Source organism: Saccopteryx leptura, chromosome 2 (genome assembly GCF_036850995.1).
Source record: "Saccopteryx leptura isolate mSacLep1 chromosome 2, mSacLep1_pri_phased_curated, whole genome shotgun sequence".
NCBI lineage: Eukaryota > Metazoa > Chordata > Mammalia > Chiroptera > Emballonuridae > Saccopteryx > Saccopteryx leptura.
This window is the reverse complement of record NC_089504.1, coordinates 289,526,593-289,551,063: the sequence shown is the minus strand read 5'-3', so window position 1 is coordinate 289,551,063 and position 24,471 is coordinate 289,526,593. Positions and strand designations below refer to the sequence as shown.

General features: G+C 46.0%; 2 protein-coding genes across 5 annotated transcripts; both read left to right on the top strand.

Moving 5' to 3' along the window:
- Window positions 1–1,757: 1,757 nt before the first annotated feature.
- LOC136392086 (splicing factor 3A subunit 2-like) lies at window positions 1,758–4,285 on the top strand. Its single transcript, XM_066364088.1, has 2 exons — window positions 1,758–1,840; window positions 3,511–4,285. Exons 1-2 carry the CDS (start codon window positions 1,758–1,760, stop codon window positions 4,025–4,027), a joined length of 600 nt encoding a protein of 199 aa, XP_066220185.1. The 3' UTR covers window positions 4,028–4,285.
- Window positions 4,286–17,212: 12,927 nt separating this feature from the next.
- On the top strand, window positions 17,213–22,942 carry SPRR4 (small proline rich protein 4). Of its 4 annotated transcripts, XM_066362475.1 has the most exons (3): window positions 17,299–17,318; window positions 18,691–18,855; window positions 22,271–22,942. In XM_066362475.1, exon 3 carries the CDS (start codon window positions 22,291–22,293, stop codon window positions 22,522–22,524), a length of 234 nt encoding a protein of 77 aa, XP_066218572.1. In that variant the 5' UTR covers window positions 17,299–17,318; window positions 18,691–18,855; window positions 22,271–22,290; the 3' UTR covers window positions 22,525–22,942. The 4 variants fall into 4 exon arrangements, with proteins under 4 accessions (XP_066218569.1, XP_066218572.1, XP_066218571.1 ...); XM_066362472.1 differs by lacking the exon at window positions 18,691–18,855 and having other exon boundaries at window positions 17,213–17,318; XM_066362474.1 differs by lacking the exons at window positions 17,299–17,318; window positions 18,691–18,855 and adding an exon at window positions 20,958–21,001.
- Window positions 22,943–24,471: the final 1,529 nt, after the last annotated feature.

Sequence of the window (24,471 nt, the reverse complement as noted above, 5' to 3'; positions counted from 1 at the left end):
CACACATAGGCCCAGTTTAAAAAGCTGGCTTGCTGCAGTGGACACCCTGTTGTACTAGGAACAGTGAGGGCTGTCATGCTCACACCATCCCTAGCACAGTGCCTGGCAAGGCACAGTTCTGGTGCCTCTTGATGAGTCAGTGCTTGCTCCAGCATCACTGCCCCACACAACCTTACTGCTCTGCTACCAGGGACCTGCACTGAAATCCTTTCCATGGCTCAGTGGGGTTGCTTCACCTGTCAGTGACATCAGGTCCAAGGGATTCTCTTACCTGGGAGGACTGGATGCTTCTGGGTCTCTCTCAGGAACTTGACTCTGCACAGCCTGTGATCCCAGTGAGTCAGGACCGTGGTTTAAGGCAGAGACCATTGATCTCTCCTGTGTCCTCTAGTGTGTGACAGCATGACATCCCAAGATCTTGGAAAATATCTTACGTTTTTAGTAGAAGAATGGCTGACTTTCATATCTGAAATGTAAAACGTGCCATCCTCAGGACTAGCTTGCATTATTTCCATTTCTCTTAGTCAAGGGCATATGTCACAGGGTGATAAGTGCCACTGCTTGCTTTCAAATTTTGCAGCTACCTATTCCATATTTCTAAGGGTGTGTCTTGCCCTAGTATTCAGAGCCCAGCTCTAGGGTGCACCCAACAATGATTGAACACTTATTTTTGTGCCAAACACTATGCACATTAACATATGTTGTCCATTTTAACTTTACTGCTGGCATGCAGAATGATGTCATTACCTTCTTTAGCAGATGAGAAAACTGAGGCTCAAAGACATTCAGTGCTCAAGGACACCTAACCGGGAAAGATCAGAACCCCAACCCAAACCCCAGTTGGATATTCTTTAGAAATATGTTTTATCCTTCGTCAGACATGGACAGCATCCAAGTCTGTGCTGTCCCTCTTTGTCCTAGAATCTCTAACAGGAGGAGGGAGAATCAGGACTGGGCAACTCAAAGCTCGGAATCTAGGACCAGCCCAAGTGACTCCTCCACAAGCTCATTCTAATTCAATGCTTCTTAGTTTCTCCACCTGCTCGACCTTATGATAATCACCTCCTTGGAAACCCTGGAGTCCAGGTGACTTATACATATGTAAAGAAATAGAGACATGAGTACTGTCTACTGTAATCACCCAATTTCTTTTAATGACATCTAGTGATTTTCTTAATAGCTACAGGACAGAGGGCTGCAGCTCCAATACATTGTTTAAATAGCAATAGGCAAAAACCAAAGCCATTTCCCACCAGTTTAGTGTGAACGTGGCTCTGAGCCTTGGTTAAGTCAAAGCATAAGTTTGCTGACTTTAATGGGCTTACCAGAGAGCCATTCACCTCCCTCCATCGTTAAATTTTCCTTCAAATAATGTTCTTGGCATATCCCACCCAGCCCACCACCTCCTCTCTGCCAACCAGAACATCCCAGAATACTGCCCTCAGACCCCCCCACATATAACCAGCACTGTCTTAAATGCTGCTGTGGGACCATCCCAGATGCCAACGTTCTAAGTCAAAACTTACAAGCAGGTTTGGAAATCCAAAGCAGCCAGGCCTTGTAAAGTGATGGGGAGGAGGGGCCAGGGCCAGAGTGAAGGCATCGTCATTCCCGAATTCCACCATTCCAAGAGGGTGGCTGTCAGCCCCGGGGGATGAGTAAAACCTAAAATTTGAGGAAGGCCAGGTAGATTCTATTGTAACTAGGGACTAATTAGAACACCCCAATCCTCGGCCACCTCACGATGATGGGCAGGGATGTGTGAGTATAAAAGGCGGCAGGCTCAGAGCATCTCAAACTCCTCGACTCCGCCACACTTCAGTCGCTCTGGTGAACTTGGGTGAGTCTGGCAACCTAGCATTTCTCGTAGCTCTGCTCCACATGGTCCCAAACTCAGACTGGGAGCTGAGCTGGAGCTCCAGGTGGTTTGGGCATCTCTCTCCCCTGTATCATTTGGGACTAATCTGTCTTAGTCTATAAATCTAGTGAGGAGGGTGGGAAGGTGGGCTGAGATGGGGGGTGGGTCTGCTAAGAGGCCAGCATCCTGAGGCTCCTGCTGGTGTTCTGTGGGTGTTGATCTTGCCATGTTCTGAGAGGGACGCGGTAGAAGGAGAAGGGGGGCCCAGCTATGGGGCAGAACAACCTGCAGAGCTGCCCTTTGAGAGAGAGGTGGATTCTGCGCAGGAGTAGAGCGGGCTGTCTCGGGGAGTGGAAGTGCAGAAGCCCAAGGAAGACAGAGAAGCACGGACAAAAGGATGAGGCAGAATTCCCGGCCAGGGCACATAGGAGAAGCGCCCATTTGGTTCTCCCCCTCCCCCCTCCTTCCTCTCTGTCTCTCTCTTCCCCTCCCGCAGCCAAGGCTCCATTGGAGCAAAGATGGCCCAGGCGCTGGGGATGGCTCCTTGGCCTCTGCCCCAGGCGCTAGAGTGGCTCTGGTCGTGGCAGAGCAACGCCCCGGAGGGGCAGAGCATCGCCCCCTGGTGGGCAGAGCATCGCCCCTGGTGGGCGTGCCGGGTGGATACCGGTCGGGCGCATGCGGGAGTCTGTCTGACTGTCTCTCCCCATTTCCAGATTCAGAAAAATACAAAAAAAAAAGAAAAAAAAGAAAAAAAAAGGATGAGGCAGAGTCCTACTCTGGGAACCAGGGGCCACTATTTCCATCTGTGCTGAGTGGCTGGAGAACAACTACTTCCCTTTCTGAGTTTTGCTTTCCTCATTGTAATTAATCAAAAAAGTCCATTTTATGTCTAAATTTCTCTTTTCTATATATTCTCTTAGAAAGTAGTTGAGCTGCTCATTACCATTCATTCTGAATTTTTATAAATTTATTTAATAAATTGAAACACACAGTGCTCATTATGTGCTAGGTACTGTGTATGTGAATACATTTATATATGTATGTATGCACATTTGTATGTATGCATTTTATATACTCCTTTAATCCTTATAGCACCCTCAACAGAAGTAAGCAACGAAAGGTACATACCTTGCTCAGTCACACAGCTGTTTAATGGTTTAGCCAGGACTCAGATCTCAGATCCCATGTAGCCCTGTTCTAGATTCCACAGTCTTTGTCATAACAGCATATTACTTTTGTTCTTTCTCTCTCTCTCTCTTTCTTCTTTTTCTTTGATTGCTTCCTCTTTCATTTTTTCTTCTTCTCTCCCACCCTCCCTCCTTCTCCCCTTTCCTCTCTTCTTCCCTACCTCTGTTCTTCCCTCCTTCCCTCTCTTCCTTCTTTTCTTCCTTCCTTTCTTCTTTCTTTGTCTCAGAAAGAGTCAAAATGACTTACAAACACTTAGCTACAATTTATACTCACTCACTCACACACACACACACACACACACACACACACACACACACACACAAACACACTCACACTGTAAATAGGTAAAGTGACCTGATCAGGGGAGCAAAGTAAAAGCAGAGCAGGATGTGAACTGAACGTGACAGGAGGGTCATCTGGGCCCAGAGTAAACGTTCCTCACTTCTGTGTCTTTCTGCTTCCAGGTGTACGTCCAGCCAGAATGTCTCAGCAGAAACAGAAGTGCTGCCCCCCACCCAAGGTGTGCTGCCCTCCACCTCAGCAGTGCTGCCCCCCACCTCCTCCATGCTGCCCCCCACCCCAGCAGTGCTGCCCCCCACCAAAGGTGTGCTGTCCCCCACCAAAGGTGTGCTGTCCCCCACCTCAGCAGTGCTGCCCCCCACCAAAGGTGTGCTGCCCCCCACCTCAGCAGTGCTGCCCCCCACCCCAGCAGTGCTGTCCCCCACCAAAGGTGTGCTGCCCCCCACCTCAGCAGTGCTGCCCCCCACCTCAGCAGTGCTGCCCCCCACCCAAGGTGTGCTGCCCCCCACCTTGTCAGCAGACCAAGCAGACTTGCCAGCCTCCACTCAAGTGCCAGCCAAAGTGACCACCTCCAGCAGTGCAAGAAGTCCAAGCAGAAGTAAGCCTGGACATGTGACTAGAGGCCAAGCCCCCAGGGAAAACAGAGCAAGAAGCCAACCCCTCCCTCAAACAGCCAGATGACAGCCGCACTCACCGCCAGCCACACTCGGGGAAACGTAGTACCAGATGGCGGCTTCCTCAATCTCTACCGCTTATTAATTATCAGCTGTAATTTCCATCCTAGACAAAGATCTGGTTCTAAAGTGTCTAGTCATCTTTGCTGACATGTATCTACATCGCCCTGTCGGCTTTTTAGAAACCTGGGCAACAAGCCTGGACACCCTTCCCTATCACCCTTCATTTCTGCTCCTGTTTTCCAAACAATTAAATAAAATTCCTCTGGCACTAATGTCTGTTATTGTGCTGTTTGACAATTTTTTTACAATTTTTACTTACTTACTTATCTATCTATCTATTTATTTATCTATTTATTTATTTATGAGAGAGAGAGAGAGAGAGAGAGGATGGGAGAGAGAGAGAAAAACATTGATTTGTTGTTCCACTTATTCATGCATTCATTACTTGATTCTTGCATGTGCCTTGACCAGGAATCGAACTCGCAAACTTGGCATATTGGAACAATGTTATAACCGACTATCTGCCCAGGGCACTGTTTTACAGTTTTACATTTCTGCAAATTTTGTATTTCGCTCCTTAACCCAGAGCCCCAGGAGAGTGGAGCATCTGGGTGCAGCAAGAGGAGAAGGTGGGGAGAGGTGCCCTTCTGAACTGCAGATACTCACAATGTCCTGCCCAGGGAAGGAGAGGTGGGGGCACAGAGACACATCCCTCATCCACAGAAAGCGTACATGCCACATGAAACCAGGGTGGAGGGGGGTGATGACAATGGCTGCAAGGAAAACACAGCCTCCTCGTCTGCCAGGGAGAGTAGGAGAGCTCCCAGCCAAGAGCTCCATAGTAAAGGAAAAAGACTGAAGCAAATAACTCCTAATTCAGAGATCACACTTCAAGGGCTTATGGGTCAAAATAAATTGAGGATAGGAGCTTGAAAAATTGATCCACAAGTGAAAGAAAAGACCAAGGCTTTTTCCAAGTTAACAAAATGTATAATTAGAAGACAGTCTATGCAAACATCATATAACCAACACACACATGTGCATCATCAATATGATAAAAATTACAGCTCTCATTTTTCTTCAGTTGGGGATTCTCCTGGGCTATTTTCCCCCACCAACATCCTATTTTTAATCCCCTACATTCATGGAAGATTGAAGTAACCAGAAAATTTGAACCCATAGGTAATCCAACCTTTTTGTTTCTATTGCTTCTATTACTCCCCCCAATTTACCCTCATCTCTCTCCACCAAACTTTCCTCTTACAAAATAGTCCAAAGATTAGGGTAATTGAACCTCTTCTCCTACACCTGTCTCCCTTTTCATGCCTCTGGGCTCCAGGGGAGTCACTGAGAATTAGCAGAAGTACCCAAAAGGAGCCAGAGGGAAAAATAACATAAATTAAAGGTCTGGATTATCCCCAACATACATTACAGACCTTGGAGAATGCAAAGTTAGCTAAAGACTGCAGCTTTTAGCATTGCTTCCCTGAAAGGCTGGGTTCTTATTCCTCCATTAGACCTTCTTTAATGCCTTTCAGTTATGCTCCATCCATCCATCCATTTATTCATCACTAATCCATCTGCCCTGTCCATCCACCTAACAGTACACCCTTAGTAAGCACCACCCCTTCCCATTTGCTCAGAATGTGCTGGGTGCTGTGGAAACACAGAATACATTACAGGGCTTGGGGCCTTTTGGTTTATCCATGCTTAGAAAAAGACTGAACTCAGACCCCCGGGTAACAATTAGACAAGGTGGCGTCTAATTAAGGGGTGACTGGGCAGATTAGATATTTCATTCTAGCCCTCTGAGTTCAGAGGAGACAGAGGGAGAACAGTAGGAACTACTGAGGGGAGGAGGAAGAACTTGGCCATCGCTATCATCACAGCACCAACCACAGAGCTCCCTGAAATGTCTATCCAGTGAGGAATGCTTAGAGAGCTGAGATTTAGAGTAGAATTACAGGGGGATTTGGCCAGGCAGGGTGGAGGGCATTACACAACTGGGCATAACAGGAGCCAATGCTGTGAGTGCCAGGCATGCAAAGGGGGTCCAGGCATCCAGTGTCTGAGCCCCAGTCCATGGTGGTTAGAGAGTGTGGCCTCTGCAGTCACCAACACCAGCTGGACACCACAAAGGATGGCTCCAGTCTTGTGATATGTCTCACAAACATTTCCGCCAGAGTATTACATCAACAGAAACTCAAGGATGGGCTTTGTTTAGTGTTCTTCTCTACCAGTGACCATAATTAGCATATGCATACATAAGCTGATTTTTCTCTTATGCCCATTATGCTGGGTTTGGATCCCAGAACCACCTGTCTTTTGTTGTGTGACCTAAAATGAATTATATAACTTTTCTAGATCTCACTTTTCTAGATCTCACTTTTCTCATCTGCATCATGGGGAGAATATCTTTTGGAGTTAAAGAGGAGGGGTGCATTTCAGTGAGACATATAAATAAATAGTAAGCATAGCATGACCCATAGTTCTGAGTGGGTGTTCACAGGGAGACACAGGATTTGGTCTAGGACATAATTACCCCATTAGTGATCACCCTTTCTTTTCTTCTAGGACCTCACCTTTCTTTAACAGCTGCCCACAAAGGGTCCTGCTCTCCAGGCAGTCCTCGGCAGCTTTGGCCACAGGGATTCTCACCTGTCAGTTCACACAGTCAGCCATGTCTTTTTGAGGCAGGCCTTGCTTCCTGGAGGCAAGAACTGAGGCTGACAAGCTGAGAAAGCATTCACAGGGCAGAGACCTGATTGAGCCAGGGTGTGCCAGGATTTTCCACACATTGACACTGCCCTGTTGAAGTAGGTATTACTATTCCCATTAGAGCTGGAGACTGAAGTTCTTGGGAAACTCCTTACTTGCTCACAGTAATAACAGCTTGCAGATGGCAGAGCCAAGATTCAAAGTTGGGACCCTCTGGCTCACTGGTCTTTATTCTTTACAACATGGCACTGAGCATATTAGTCACTGAAAGAACAAAGCCTGGAGCCTATCTTTCAAGAACTTGCAATCCACCAACTCATTAGGAAGGCAAGACCAGCATGTTCTCATACTCACACTTGTTTGCACAGGGATGCACACGCGTGCATGTTCACACACTCACATTAGTCACATACACAAGGTTGTTACTCAAGGTAAATTCTACAACTTTGGAGACTGGCATTGAGCATCAGAGCAGAGGCCTCTGCTGTGACAGGCATAGGTTCCCACCTTCCTGATGGCGTGGAAGACTGAGCTGGGCACCCAGGGGGTATCAGGACTACTGGTGGGCACAGGAGCTGATGTAATCGCTATTTGCCATCTGTTACAGAAGTAGTTTTAACATTTTAACCATGGATTCAGTAACACCTGTGTATAATTGTATGTACCTGCTGAATACCAGCCTTGTGCATACTCACTCTTGCACACTGACACATGCTTCCACCCTCACATTCATATTCCCCAACATATACATTCATGAGCTCTCACATGACATCACAACTCACCACACACTACACATAATTGCATACTGTCAATCACACTCCAATACACGTCACACATACACAGACACCCGAACACATAAATACTGACAGTCACTGTCACTCATGCGCATGGTTCCCAAGCAGAGCCCAGCCTCTGTTCTCCTGTCCAGTGGTTTGTCCTCTCACTTTGCTCCAGGCCTCTGGTGCATTCTCATCAGCCTTGAGCACATGCCCATGGAGCAGAGAACCCAGGGTGAAGGGTGTGGTCTTCAGGGCTGGGAAGGAGGAGTCCCTTTCTCAGAGAAGAACAGAGCTACATGTTCTGAATATAGAGAGTCCCTGGAAAGGGTATGTGCAAGAAAAAGAACACCCACCCAACTTGGAGCCTGACAGACCTGGGTTCAATCCCTCTTTTCTACATTTTATTGAGAAATCTTGGCCAACTTACTTGACTGTTCTTCTAAGCTGTGAAATGAGAATAGTTCAAACTTCAAGGTCTGAATTAGAGACTGAAGCAGACAGGCAGTGGTAGTCTGTCTGTCTCTCATTGCCTCCTCCACAAGCCCCCTGGGAAAGTGAGGGCACCTCAGTGGCTGGGGGCTGGACACACGCCCTGCTCTGCCTCAAGGTGGTCCCCAGCTGGTGATGGCTTTCAGCAGGGACGCTCCAGCTCTAGCCGCCGGAGAAGCCCAGTTTGGTGGCTCTGCCTTCCCCAGCATGTTTGCACATGTGGCGTGGCTGCCTGGCGTTCCTCGGGGAATCGCAGACAGACGCCCAACACTGAGACTCAGCAGGTTTGGCCCGTGGCCACGTCTGCTGGAACTCCTCCCGAGTCACTGTGGTGCCACCCATGTCCATGCGTGCGTGTCGGCACTGTTGTTGTCTGGGGGTTCTCTCAGGGCAGACAAGCCGTTGTGGACAACGACTCCTGACTCCTAGAATTTATTTTGGTTCCCTCTCCTCTGGAATTTTCACACTTACTCTTAGGTATTACACTGTGGCTGTGCCCATCTCACTCTTCACTAAAATAAAAAGGAAACTTCCCTCCATCTTCAACTCTCCGTACAGCCTTCGGATGGAGTGAACAAGGAGGGAACAGGAGGTCACCTTCAGTGGGTTTTAGGAGGCACTCTAGCCCCAAACAAAGAGCTCTGGGCAGAGAGGCATGGGACCCAGGCTCTTGTCTGTGCTCTGCCCTGGCCCCTATGTGTTCCAGAGCCAGTCATTTCCTTTCCCTGGGCCTTGGCTTCCTCACCGCACAGGTGACAATGTGGAGCCTGCTGGGCTCTTTCTCAGCTTCCTTCCCATTCTGACTCAGTGTGGGGTGACTCACTGTAATCTCAGTTTAATCTCTTCTTCTCCTAACTAGTTACTGTCATGAAAAACCATTAAAGTAGTAAGGCTGGAACGGGGCCACCCAGGGACCAGACATTTTGTATGGCTTTCTTGAAAGACTCAGAGCAAGCTTCACTAAAACATACATCTATATTTTAATATTCTTCAGTCTTAGGACTAACTTGCTTCTCTACTTCCCTACACAGAGCCAAAGCACACACATAGTCTATGGCTAGTTTTAAATTTATATATATATATATATATATATATATATATATATATATATATTTACATTGTCTATAAACACATATATATTTAAGGGTAGTGAATTACATCTATAAATAAAGCACTATACTAAGATTTTAACAGTTTTCCTCTACAATATTTATTACTATTATAAAAGATAAAAAAATCTTATTTTGTGAAATGAGAATAATAAGACCCAAGTAGGGCCTGACCAGGCTGTGGCACGGTAGATAGAGCATTGGACTGGGATGCAGAGGACCCAAGTTTGAAACCCTGAGGTCGCCGGCTTGAATGCGGGCTCATCTGGTTTGAGCAAGGCTCACCAGCTTGAGCCCAAGGGCACTGGCTTGAGCAAGGGTCACTTAGTCTGCTGTAGCCCCTCAGTCAAGGCATATATGAGAAAGCAATCAATGAACAATTAAGGTGCCGCAACAAAGAATTGATGCTTCTCAACTGTCTCCCTCTCTGTCTGTCTGTTCCTATCTATCCCTCTCTCTGTCTCTCTTTCTCTCTCTCTCTATCACAAAAAGAAAAATAAAACACCCAAGGAGGTAACAAACTTTGCCCAAGACCACACAGCTATTAGCTGGCAAGTTGAGATTTCAATATAGGTCTGTCTTTCATGCAAGCCCCGCTTTTTGACTAATTCTACTCTTCTCCCATGGTTAAGCTGGGCCAGCAGGGTGGAGCTGTTCTCATCTGCATTGCATATAGTACTCGGTAGAAGAGAACTCTGGGTGATGTCCAGTGGAATGCTTAGACACTACTTCTGGCCTCCATGGAACCACCCAGCAGCCCTTTTCCTTGCTCATGTGGCCTTGAAGAAATAAAAACTAAGTGGCAAGACAAATATGCATTGAGCTAGATAGAGCATCTTTGTGGGGAGAGGGTGACAGATTAGCCTATGGTTTTTAAGATCGATTGACAACAGTCAGCTATTTTCCATTCAAGTTTTCATGGAAGGTCCTTATTCCATTTTCTGCTTGAGACTGGGTTAGGATGGTGGCCTGTGTGTGCCTTGGCCCCTTGCAGACAAAGTGTGTATATGTGTGTGCATGTGTATACATGCATGCACATAGTGGATGGTCATGAAAGTTTTGCCAGCTACTATAATCTTATTAAAGTTTCCTGCTGGCCTCCCATCATGCCTTGTATTATGACTGGGTCCCCTGGGAAGAGAGATAAAATCAGAATCTTGGTCTAAAGAGGCTCATTTGGACACTCTTTAGAACAGACTGGGGTAGTGAATAGAGTGTTGGCTTTGCTAGCCCAAAGGGCTGGTGACCACTGGGTTCAGGACAGGTGGCGTGAAAAGAGGGAAAGGAGAAGAAAGAGGATCAGACAGTGGAGACCAGTGACCTTGTAAAGAGGGGAGTAAGGCCAGGCTTGTGTTCAGGACACCTGTGGGTGCCAACAAAGCGGCACACATGGTTCATATTGGGGCTGATGACAAGTCCCTTCTTCTTCCAGATTGAACCAAGAGGGACTGTCTTCCCAGGATTCGGAGCCAGATTTTTGTGGAAGACTGGATGCTGAGTGGTAATTGAAGCTACCTCTGTAAGAAATCTCCACCAGCTGAAATCAGAGATGGTCTTTTGAGGTCACCAGTGGGAACAGGCTCCGAGACAGTATGCACGGCCCTTCAGCCCAGTTCTTACTCTTTGAGATGCACCTTCCACCTGGAGATTGCTAAGGTGACTTCCACTTTTTAAGACCTTGTGTCAGGATTAAAATGAAGCCAGAGCAGCCTTTAAACAGGACTGCGCTAAAAGTTCAGTTGCAGCCAAAGGAGAATGGACCCAGAGGGGGCCATGTGACCAGATCATCTGGTCTGCAAGCTGGTCCCTCATTCACAGCACAGGTTCCACTACAGGGGTTGTTTCTGGACACTCCTTCCCTGCCTTCATGCACACAGGTCTCTGTATCCTCACAACCCGAGGGAACACTCCAGCATCTGCAGGTTTTCTACAAGCTAGGCTTGTGCTTCATAACTTCTTCCCTGCTCTTTTTATAACAGTAGTTTGTTAGAGTAGTGATTCTTAAAGAGACAAGAGGGCAAGAGTCTAACTACAGGGTACAGAAGCCTTTTGTGACACCCCCCCAGGGGATATTTAAATGTCCTGTGGCTTCCCTAGTGTGCAGCACTCAGCTGGCCTGGAATTTTATCATCTGGTCACTTGTCTTCTTGGTCATTACCTGTTTGTTCACCAACCACTGGCCTTGGCACCGATAGGCTCTCCCTAAGCGTATGCTGTATTGCTAAAGGTCCTGCACGTTCAGATGACTACGGGACTCTGCGGAAGTGGTCTTCCACTCGGCTAGGGCAGTGTCCAGCTGAGGCCTGCTGCCTGCAGACACCATTTGTTCGCCCAGCAACCCCTCATCCTGCAGTCCACTGATTCCCAGAAAGAACCGCATCGTGTGGTCTGTGTGTCGGCTCTGCCTGTCCATGTGCCCTGTGCTGGGAGGATGCAGTGAAGAGGAGGCACAGAGAGCACATAGTTTGGGGAGAAGCAGCGTGAAGCAGCACAGAGTTCAGTCTTAGAACTAAATCATCATGGGCTTGTATTCTGGCCCAACCTCTTACCAGCAACATGACTTTGGAAAGGCACTTACCCTTGCTGGGTTTCAGTTTCCTCATGTGCTAAACAGAGGTGGTACTCTTCTCTTATGGGGATAGGGGAATGATGTAGACACTTACATGTCAAGTAGTAGCTGTTCGGTCAATGGAAGCTATTACAGCAAGAGCTTCTGTTGCTCTCCGTCCACGTTGGCTCTCACGAACTCCATCGTGTCCTTCCCTACTTCCCACACTATCTACTGACTCAAACCAGTTTGTCTACATGGAACCCCACTACCACCTATAACAGCCAAGGGATCCTTGGAAAGGCACTGGCTCCAATGCCGAAGCAGCTGGTCCCACCTTCTTAAGCTAGTGTGGTTGGTCCAGCCTGAGAAGCCATTGGAATAAGAAGGGTACTGGCTGAGGTCCTTAGTTTCTCTGCCTGAAAAGTCAGGTGAGGAAATTACCAGGGTCTCCTTGCCGTCTGTGGGTGTGTACCAACCCCAGAGGAAGGAACTATGCTGCTATTGAAAACTGCTGTACTGGCTCAGAAGGCCCAACAGATGGTACTCTGCGGTGACTACCTAGGGGCTGATTGATGTCTGTTATGGTTTGGCTCAAGGTCTGGTGGCCAGAGTAAGGAAAGAGTTGGCTTATTTAGTATCCCAGCCACAAACAGAAAGTCATTTGTGGGAAAATATCAGTTGCCTGCCTGCAGATGGTCCTTGCGTGTACTGCGTAGGCCACCACTGCCTTCTCCATTTCTCTTCCTTGTCCTTCTACCTCACGGGCACATAGACACACACCTGAGTCACTGTCTTGGCTACCAGTTAGTATACCCTCTACTTAAATTTTTCTTCCCCTTTGGCCAGAGTCAAGTAGAACTAAGAGTGAAATCTCCTTGGGAGAAAAAAGTCAGAAGGGGCTAAGTCATGCTTCAGTAACCAATGAGTCCCAAATATCAGTGGCTTAAAACAACAAAGGATTATTTCCCGCTCACCTTACCTACCCACTAAAAGTCAGCAGCTGTCCTGTTATACATTAACTTAACTTCAGAATGCTGGCTGGCAGTGCAGCCCAATCTGGAACACAGCCTGTGCCATGGCAGAGATGAAAGAGAGCATGCTGAACTGTGGCTCTCCAAGTTTACATTTTATGGGGAAAGCAAGCCACATCCAGGGCTGACATCACCAAGGGGCAGGGAAGGGTAGCCCCTGGGGAGAGGGGCTCAGGCAGCAAAGCATTTATGAACGTAGCACAATCTGCCTCACTCACATCAGAGATTCTTAAATATCTACTCCTTAGAATTATTGATCCCGATATTGTCTTCTTTTGAACTGTGAGTCTCATCCTAGAAAACCCAACCAACCTTTATCAAGTTCTCCTGTATGCAAAGAAATGCTAAGACCCTTAGTAGTAGAATCACAATCCAGTGAAGGAGAAAAGTACAGGCTGCAAAAAAAGCATCAGGAAGGCCTGTTTGACCAGGGCCAAGAGCAAGGGAGGAAATCCCCAGTAATGTGGAAAAAACTGCACTCTGCTTCAGCAGAGGATATGTGTGCCCCTCACAGCCATACATGTGTGTGCCCTGCACTGACCACATACTTGGTTTGTCTGCACTTGCATTCATTGCATGTTTATGATGGATGAAGTACTACACTGCTACATATAGGAGTCAAAGGAAAGCAGGGAATGTTCTGCCCTCAAGGAGTTTACAGTTAACAGTAGGACAGACAGTGGATATTCTATCTAAATCAGTAAAATCAGTTTTAGGACAGGGGTTTCCTGAGCAAACACAGACACTGAATGCTGCCTGGGTAACACAGAATGGGGGTTGTTCAGGGAAGAAATGAACTAGTTTCTGAAGTTCTAAGATTATTCAGGTGCAGATGAGGGACAGGTGACCCCAGTCAGAGGGAATAGTTTGTTGGCAGAGAAGAATGAGAAAACTAGCAAATTATTTAAAGAAAAAACAACTGTGAATAGTTCATCACAGCTATAGCTGGAGCAGTAGAGGAGGGTGGACTGACTGGGAAGAGACACTAGAAGCCTTCTCTGAAAGGGCAGAGTATGGAGGGCCTTCTAAACACTGTCTGCAACCATGGACTTGATCTGGAGATCTGTGGATGGAGAATCACTGGGGTTTGGCCATGGAGTAGCTTGGTTGCTATGGATATGAGGTATTGTCTTGCTCCTTCCCTTCTCATCCAGTTCAGTTGGATGGCTGTGGCACAGTGATATGTTTGTATATTAGTCTGTTGAGCAGGTACAAAGCCAATCATAGAACAGAGTGGAAGCATTGAGCTCTGTGAGCCCTGGTCCAACCTGGGGGTCTCAGTCATCAAAGGGCATTGTATAAGGCTGGGTCTGGAAGCCCTTGCCCGCTGCCTTTTGCAGGCACTTCCCCAAGGAATGTCTCTGTGGTCAGAGCACAAGGTATTGACTGGAAGAACTAGCCCAGCTTGTGGTATCTGCTAATTTGTCTGTCCAACACAAGGGTTCCTTTCTCTGACCTGAGGGACAGATCTGAGCCCCAGCTCACTACCCCCAGTGCCCAAAGCACAGTGAAAAACCAGACTCCTCAGTGGGCAGCACCCAAAATGAAAAAGTCCTCTTAACCTCAGCATCTTCTTCCAGGAAGAGAGCTCCTGTTCCACATTACTGAATCTGGCTGGTCTTTGCTTGAGGTTACATATACTGAGCTCAACTAGCCAGGAAAGGAAATCACAGAGTACTGCTAGCAGAAGAAAGAAGGACAATTAAAAAATAGTTGTCCAGCTCATAGTATACTCCTTTTAGGAGCTCCTACTGTCTCTTTGGTTTTATACCATTAATCTCATGTCCTCAAATGGGCTTTTTTTGCTATATTAACCAGGCTCTGCTTTCCAAAATTATCCTCAGCAGCCAGTTAACCAGTCAGCCAAACAGTAGGTCATTGGTCAATAACTCAACCAATTAATTAGCAAGTTGTTAAAAAATCTAGCCAGACAGACAGCTGGTTTGTCAGCCCATTTGTTATTTATACACTCACTCACTCCTTCCTTTTTTCACTCACTCTCTGACTCACTCACTCAACAGCATCTTTTAGTAATTGTATCACCTACTCACTGGCTAGCTAATTTATCAGGTGGCCAAACACCAGTTTTTACTAGTGTGTAATTTCTATCCTGAACATCCTTCCTGCTCTTAGGATTCTAGAGTTTGGCTGGGTGCAAACACACACACACACACACACACACACACACAAACACACACACACACCCAAATACCAGGGCTGCCTACAGGTAATGGTTGATGTCAGCATAGATTTTCAAATTTGAGACATATAAAGACAATGCACATAGTTGAGATTAACAGGAAGAGCTACTTAGAGAAGGCAAGTATCAACCTGAACTTGAAAAGATGGACTAACTCAGATAACATCTTGGTACTTCATCGGTTCTGATTATAAACCCAAAATGTCTAACCGTAGGTTTACCATTCAATTCAACTTATTTATTTACAAATCATTAACTCATTCATTTTGCATTCATCTGTTCATATTGATTGAGTGGATACAATATGTGTTTGGCTAGTATGAAGGGGTAGATGATAAGCACATAAATATATGATGAAGGTGAAATACTTCTTACCATCATGGAACTTACATTTAATGCTAAAATAAATAAATAAACAAACAAATAAATATTTTATAATTTATATATATATATTTCAAATAAAAAATTTTGTTAAAAGTACTTCAAGTAGGTAGAAATCAAAAGCTATAGATGGTCTGCAGAAGAGGAAAATCTGTTTGGAAGAATCAAGGAAAGATCATGGAGAAAGTAATAGTTAAAACAGTCCCTAAAGATTACATTGAATATCACTGGGAAATGTGAGAGTAGAGGACTATCACAGATAGAATAATTTGAGGCAAGAAAGCATGAGGCGAGTTTTGGAAACAACAATGCCCTTAACAGCTATATTAAGGAAAGGTGGAAGCTAAAATGGGAATTATAGGTAGTGTCAGCTTGTGTAGGATTTTTAAACAGTTCATACCTTCTCTCCTTCTTTAAGTGCTTCATAATTATTCTCACTCATAAATCCTAGCACATCTCTCCCTGCTTTAGGCTAAACCATTCCTCAATGACTGCCTGCACACCTGTGGGCACTTAGTCTTCCCATAGCAGGTGCCTCTGATCAATTACAGCCCTCTTTCAGGTTGAGACTGAACTCAACCTCAGTGCTCTCAATTCACTATTAATCCCACTTCGACTAACACAGCTGCTCTCCCAGACTTAACCGTACATATATAGAATGTTAGCACACGATGGGACCTTAGAGAAAGTTTTAGCCATTTTTCTCATACTGGAGAACAGGAAAATTATGGTTTAGTAAAGTGAAGGGATGTGTTCAAGATCTGACAGCCAATGAGGACTGAGTGTCAGGTGAGCTATTTCTTTACTCCCCTGACTCCTTCCTTAGGTCTCTAACTACACTTTTCATGTTGAGGAAAGGGTGACTGTGTTTCAGCACTATTTGACTTTCAAGAGGATGACCTTGGCCATCTTTTCAGAGAGTGACTCTGCCCCATTCACTCCTTCTCTTTCCATAGCCAGTTTTCAATTTCCACAGGTAACAATCTATGCGTGTTCTATTGGGACTAGCCTCTTACCAGGTTCAGGACTTTATTTTCCCCTTTTAAAACTCCTGGGACTGTTGAGGGTCTTCTGAAACCTATTACACAGGGATGAGGGGTAAAGGGAGGAGATAAATTTATCACATATTTCTGGAGACCCATCATCTCACTCCTCTCTCCATGGGACTTCCTTTAATACCATCATACAGAATACCTAGCATTAGTATCTGAGCATCTTACTTGCAAACAGATAAATTAGAGGGTGAAGTGATGCATGTTGCAAATAGATTTTCCACATTAAGAAAAGGTCACAAGATCTCTTTACTGTAGCATCCTTTGAAGTGCTTGTTTATAGAGTAAGTAATTGGTAAAGGGAAAAACTCTAAACTGAAGTGTTCTAAGCCACAGCTGCTGATTAAGCATCAATCAGAAATCAGGTAAAGCAAATCTGACATGATTACAATTTTTAAAATGAGATGTGATTTTCTCAGTTTAAAATTTTTAATTTTACTAGATAAGCAGCTAAGATACAGGAATACTGGCAGCCCCAAATCTCCATGGTTCTCTCTGCCACGCACAGTCCTCCCATCCTAAAAGCCTCTCATAAGTGACCCAGAGCTCTCCTTTTTTGTCTTTTCTTGTTTCTTTCTTGGAAATAGCATAATAAATATGTCCCCTATGTCTCTAGATGGAGCCATCAACAATTCTTTTCTCCACAAAACCGAGACAAATTGCCCTTGTGGGAATGTGTCTAGAGGAAGAGATAGATGATCCTTCACATTGTCTCTGGCAGGGTCCCCTCCCAGTGTCATGTCTCTGTTGCCCAGTCACCTTGTTTTTTGTTTGCAGGGTGGGGCTGGGGTTTCTCAAGCTTTGATTCACCCTCAGAAATGAGTCTTGCCTGTTCCCTCCCCTCCCTGATGGAGTCACAGGCACACACCTGCTCTCAGGTGTCTGCTCCCTAGAGAAGGAAGATGCAGAGCCTGGCCTTCTGCTTTCAATAAAGAACATGGTCCTCTGAGGATGAGAGAACAGATGCCCAACTCAAGATGGCCAGGTGACAGCTCAGAGGCGAGGCTGGGCAGTAGGGGTGGGAGCGAGGACTACAGAGTCACCATTCTACTTGGCTTCTCAGGGCTTGCCATACCTGCAGGAGTTGTTTACATGTGGTGATTGATTCCAGGGGTGCTGAAAGGTCTCCCCCTCCATCCTCCTCTGAAAGAATAGTCCACCCTGTCTGGAAATCAGTCATTACAGAGTTAAGAGACTGGATCAGTCTTCTCTTCTGGATTCTGGACCCAGCCACCATCAGAGCCAGGTTTCTCACCCACAAAGTTTATAATACAATTAGTTTACTTCATGGAGTATTGTGAAAACTGTATATGGAGGTGCTTTATGAGGTTAATTACTAATAAAAATGCACCTGTGCCTGGCAGTGTAAGGACCAGGGATCAGTTTGGGTCTCTTAGAGAAGGGAGAGAAGACAGGCTTTGTGGGAATGCGAGTTCCTGAGTGCCAGGGAGGAGAGAAGCGGGGAGACTGGTGCAAGAGGTGGAAACCACCAGGACCAACTCCCTAATTATTTTTTAGGCATTAACTTGTACTTGCAAGTTAATTTAATTGTTCAGTGATTGCTTCCATATGGACCCTGACTGGGGGGCTCAAGCCGAGCCAGTGACCCCTTGCTCAAGCCAGAGACCCTGGGCTTCAAGCCAGCAACCTCTGGGCTTAAACTAGTGACAGTGGGATCATTTCAGTGAGCCCATCCTCAAGCCAGTGACCTTGGGGTTTAAAATCTGGGACCTTAGCATCCCAGGTGAGTGCTTTATTCACTGTACTACCACTGGTCAGGCACAACTCCCTATTTTTTTCATTAACATAACCTCTTCTAAGAAGCTGCCTGGTGATTCAGTCACTTCAGCTGACTGAAAAGAGCTGTGAAGTTAGAAGACCTGTGATCCAACCCTGGCTTTGACAGTAACTTCTCCTGACCTTGAGCAAAACATGTTCTCATTCTAAATCTCAGTTTCCCCCTGTATACAAGATGGATAATGTGGCCAACAGAAAAGTTGGATGCCGGGGTTTTGAAAAGTTGAATGTGTTGGATGCCCACAAGCTTGATAGTGTCTTTAGATATCTATGACCTAGAGGACACAACTCCTTCGAGGCCAGCCATGTTTATGTCTCTATCCTGGCCAGCCCTGGAGCAGTATCCTTTTAGATGATAGTTGTGTTATAAGCCAAGTTTAATCACTAGCTAGAATTCTCAAACAAAGCAGGAGTTGTTTACTGATCAAGTAAGAGGCCAATGAGCAGAGTGGGAAAAATAAAGACTAAAGTGTATCCCAGAAAAGCTGTGCAGTTACGGAGACGAGGGGACGGCCCATCTATCCACTCACACACAGCACACCTACACTTACGCCTTCTAGGGGCCAGGCACGTGAGACTCTGTCTTGCTGCGTATTTCCCTTTGGGGGAGCCTCCCTCAGGATGAACACAGTAATGTGGGAGTGTGGAAGTGAGGAGCGCAGGTGGAGAAGGTGTTCATCTCCAAGATGAAACGCAGAGCCTGGAATCTGGAACCATTCTTAAAGGTGATAGGCTGGGGAGGAGGTGGAGGAGGAAGCATGGCCTGGAGGAGGAATTAAGGGTTAACTTTTATGTGAGGCTCACCTGGAAAAATGAGCAATATCCGGTCTGTATGTGACAGAAAGCTCAGGCAACATTATTAACCATGATCTCCACCCAGTGACAGTCACCTGCCCACCAAGGAGATGCTAGCCACTTTGATATAGTGGAAACAAGCTTTGGGCCAGGGCCTCCACCCAATTTTGCCACTACTAATTACATGTTGTCGAGTGGTTAACTTTCTGTGGTCTACTTTTTAAACTGTAAAATCTGATTTAAACTACCCCCACAGAACTGCCTTTCTCCATCCCAGGGGCTAGGAGGCCAACTGGAGGACCAGAGCTCTTTCCTCCCATCTGAATGCAGTTGCTATATTTAGCAGATAAAAACACAATCTTGTCTGACCAGGCGGTGGTGCAGTGGATAGAGCGTCGGACGGGGGTGCGGCAGACCCAGGTTTGAGACCCCGAGGTCGCCAGCTTGAGTGCGGGCTCCTCTGGCTTGAGCAAAAGCTCACCAGCTTGGACCCAAGGTCGCTGGCTCGAGCAAAGGGTTACTCGGTCTGCTGAAGGCCCACGGTCAAGGCACGTATGAGAAAGCAATCAATGAACCTCTTCTAAGGTGAACAACTAAGGTGTCGCAACAAAAAACTGATGATTGATGCTTCTCATCTCTCTCTGTTCCAGTCTGTCTGTCCCTATCTATCCCTCTCTCTGACTCTCTCTCTGTCCCTGTAAAAAAAACAACAAAAAAAAAACCCCACAATCTTCCCAATTACATTTGAATTTTACATAAACAACAAGTAATTTTGCAGTATATCTCATGCAATATTTAGGACAATATAAGTATTAAATATAATAAAAAAATTAAAAATTTTAATATAAGTATTAAAAAATACTTATATTTTTTAAAAAACTGTTGTTTATCTGAATTTAAATTAAACTGAGTACTCTGTATTTTATCTGGCAACCTTACTCCAGAGACCAAATTCATCCCATCCTCTTTGGGATGTGAGGGCGATCTGGCTGCGACATTTGTCACCCCGTTGATCACCAGGGTTGATTCGGCTGATCTGGCTGGCTAGGTAGGTGTCCCCTTCCTCCCTCACCGCTCCATGTGTGTCCCTCCCGAAGCTGCGTGCTCGGTCAAAGAGGACGACCTTCCCCGCTAGAGGAGAGGACTGTTCTTCGCTCAAGGGTATACGAGTAGCTGCGCTCCCCTGCTAGAACCTCCAAACAAGTCTCATCCCATCCTCTTTGATCATCACTAATACCCATAAATGCCCCAACTCCTGGAGGGCTGGTCGGGGTCACAGCACCATATTGATTGAGCTTAGGGGCACCATTCACATTCTTCTGCTTGTGCTCAAGGAGAAGTCACATAGAATCCTATGCAAAGGGTCCCTGTTGAATTGGGAAACTCATAAACACTGTTTAGTGGGACAGGGCTGGGAGCAAGAGAACCTGTGGCTAGACTCTTGACTTATTCCTCTGTTTTAAAACTCTTTGAGTTCTTTGAATCCTTCCCATATGAGCTCAAATCTCACCTCTGCTTCTTGCTACCTATGGGATCCTTCCCAGCCTCACTTCTCATCTGCAAAATGGTAACAATGGCATTTGCCTTATGGGAGCTATAAAGATAAAATAAAATATTGGCATGAGGGGTGAGCTCAGCCCTAGGCACCAGTGAATGCTCAATGAATGGTAGCAAAGATGATCTTCATATTTTTGTCAGAAGTGCCCCAAAGCCATACTCTCCTCTTTCTCCTACTTCCTTAATGTTTCTTATAAGTCCTCAGATTTGTCCTATCTTCAAAGATCCTGAGCCTTGAGTTTGAGCAAAGGCCTCACGGGGGTAAAGTCAGCTCTGGTAGATGGGAACCCAGAATGCTGGAATATCTGGTGGGTGTTTTCCATCAAAACAGTCTAGTCTAGTAAAGCAAGTCCCTGGAGGAAGTGCAGGTGGGAGAAGTGGGTGAAGAATTCCCTGGGAGGTGGTGATCAGGGCCACGCCAAGTGCCAGCGGCAGGTTGGGGGCCTTTATAAGGTTGCCAGGAGTGTCTGGCCATGAACCTGGCTCAGCTTCTCTTCTAGGGTCTGGCTTGCAGCTCCGGTAAGTGGGAATGCATTTGCTCTCCTGGGATCAGCAGGGTCTTTCCTCCTTGAACTGTCTCAAGCCACTAAGCTAACTAAGCTCCTCTTCTTTCTTGTGTGATAAGAGAAGTGACATAAGCCTCATGACAACTAAGGAAATGTCACACTAATTGTTACTTAGGAAATTCAGACTCTATTCTGTACTATTACTAGGTGTGACTAATTTCCTGATTCGGGGTTTTAACTTCCTGGCCAGAGAGTTTTTCTCATTGAGAGGATATATTAGAGCTATAGCATTTTGTAGCAATTCTGATCCTTCTTCAAAGCTTTCTCATATCCTTTTGGCACTATCAATTAACTTTTCAAACTTTGCTTTTACAGAATTCATATTTTATATATCATATTTTACACTATGCAGCTCTTATGTCTCACCCTCATGATTGCCACCTGGGACCTATAACTTTATATTTCTAATCACAATTTTAGAAGGTGAGGGGTGCTGCCTACAAGAAAACCAGAGCAGCACATCAGAGCTGGGAAGGCCTCAGAGACCTTCCCCATTAGCCGAATAAGGGAGTGGGGTCAGGTTGCCCAGAGGTACAGCTGGCCAGAGATTGATCAGTGCTCTGTCCTCTGAATCAAGCTGCCTCTTGGTAAAACATCTTCCTAATAAGCCTCTTACCTTCAGGGACCTATTTGGCCTTAAATACCCTCATTCTCTATGGAGGGCTAGAACCACTATCCCACAGCCAATTAAAATGCTTTAGCATCTCAGGGTGAATCAGGCACAGAGCTAGGTTTAGAACTCAGTCCTCTGAGTACCTGGAACAGGGTTTCCTCAGCCCATCACTTACACACACTTTCCTCTAAGACAGAGACTGCTTCTTCTTTATGCTTATGCATCTTGCCCACACTCATTGCACTACCTAAGGGAACCAGTTGACATTGCTGATCCATCAGCTTGATCTTATAAAATGCCTGGGCTACCTTATAGTCATCAAATCAGCACCCTCATCATATTTCCTAGTAAGACTTAGAAATAAACTATATATTCAGTTGTTAGGGATCTATGGGAAGATGAAGGAAGATAAGAAATCAGAACAGCCTAGAAGAAAAAAGAAAAAGAGAGAGGAGGATCACAATGGGTGTATGGGAATCAATACACAATTTGAGATTATTAATCACTTATCACATTCTTGGCTGGTGGAGAAAACACTCTTCTAGGTGTCAGAAGGAAGAACAGAAGGGGAAGCCCTTCTCATGGCATCCCCTCCTGGGTTTCTTACAGGCTCACCTGTACCTGCAGCAATGTCTTCCCAGCAACAGCAGCAGCAGCAGCAGCTGCCCCAGAAGGCTCAGCAGCAGCAGGTGAAACAACCCTGTCAGCCACCGCCTGTCAAATGTCAAGAGACATGTGCATCCAAAACAAAGGATCCATGTGTTCCCCAGGCCAAGAAGCAATGCCCACCCAAGGGCACAGCCGTCCCTGCCCAGCAGAAGTGCCCCTTGACCCAGCAAGCCCCCAACAGTAAGCAGAAGTAAGAGTCAACTGCAATACCAGCTGCTGGCCATCCAGGCTACCTGATGGAGCCTTCCTTCTTCTTGCTCCTCTTCCGCCAGCTCCAGGATTTTCTCTCTCCCACCTCTTCCTGCCCAGAGTCCAATGAAGCATTATCAGGAGTTCTTATCAAGGCCCTCATCGCACACCTCACCTTTGCCTCCAAGTCTTCTAAACCCACCCTGAAACTCTCCCAGGTGGACATGAAGAGGCCTCATTCTCTCCAACCTCCAGCTTGACCACAGCTATGGTGTATCCATATCCCAAAGCAAGGAATGTATCTGGGCATCTTCTAGGGCTCCACTTTGACTAGTGGGGACACCAGAGGCCAATGCACAGTTTCTGCCTCATTTCCTTCCCCAGCTCCCCCTCCCTCAGCTTCTCCCGTGTATTCTCCCCTAATAAATCTGTGCTTCATGTCATTGTCTGTTTCCTGCCTCTAGTCTGTGATCCATTGGTTCAAAGGGGATATTTGGGGAAAGTGAATGTGTGAGCACACATGTGCCCAGGAATGCATCCTCACAGGCAGTGATGTTCTCCAATAACTAATGACCAGAAGGTTAGATTCTGAAGCATCTCAAGTAAACAAGAGGGAGAGAAAGCCCAGGGATTAGCTGAAATGAGTCTGGGAGATTCATGTAACTAATCATATCTAGGGAAAGATAAAAGAAGAAAAAGTTTAGGTTCTACTATTAAAAGCATCCAGCCTACTGACGAATGTGGTTTTTGCCTCTTGGAAGTTGTTGTTCTGAAAAAGCAGACAAAACAAACTTAAATGACATAAGAGTACTACAAAGAACTTCTGCAAATGTGCAAATAAATTTTTTTTTTTTTACAAGTTTTTTTTTTTTTTTTCATTTTTCTGAAGCTGGAAACGGGGAGAGACAGTCAGACAGACTCCCGCCTGCGCCCGACCGGGATCCACCCGGCACGCCCACCATGGGGCGACGCTCTGCCCACCAGGGGGCGATGCTCTGCTCATCCTGGGCGTCACCATGTTGCGACCAGAGCCACTCTAGCGCCTGGGGCAGAGGCCACAGAGCCATCCCCAGCGCCCGGGCCATCTTTGCTCCAATGGAGCCTTGGCTGCGGGAGGGGAAGAGAGAGACAGAGAGGAAAGTGCGGCGGAGGGGTGGAGAAGCAAATGGGCGCTTCTCCTGTGTGCCCTGGCCGGGAATCGAACCCGGGTCCTCCGCACGCTAGGCCGATGCTCTACCGCTGAGCCAACCGGCCAGGGCCGCAAATAAATTTTTTTAATTTAGATTTTTTCGTGTGTTTTTAAAAATTTTTTATAGAATTTATTGAGTTGATTAATGTCAATTAGTTAACACATTTATAAGTTTCAGATGTACAATTCTATAATACAACATCTGTATATTTTATTCTGTGTTCGCCACCCAGAGTCAAGTCTCCTTCCGTCACCACTTATCCCTCCTTTATCCTCTTCTACTTGTCCCCAATCCCCTTTCCTCTAGTAATTACCGTATTGTTGTCTGTGTCTATGTGTTATGTATATATGTTTTTTGGCTAATCTCCTCATCTTCTTTCATCCAGTCCTCTCATCACCTTCTCCTCTGACAGCTGTCAGACTGTTCCATGGCTCCATGCCTCTGTTTCCATTTTGTTCATCAGTTTAAATTGTTTGTTAGATTTCACTTACAAATGAAATCATATGGTATTTGCCTTTCTCTGACTGGTTTATTTCACTTAGCTCCAGGTCCATTCATGCTGTAACAAAAAATAAGATTTTCTTCTTTTTATAGCCAAGTAGTATTCCATTTTGTAAATGTACCACAGCTTTTTTACTCACTCACCAACTGATGGGCACTTGGGCTGTTTCCAGATCTTGGCTATTGCAAATAATGTTGCAATAAACATAGCAGTACATATCTTCTTTTGAATCGGTGTTTCAGGATTCTTTTTTTTTTTTT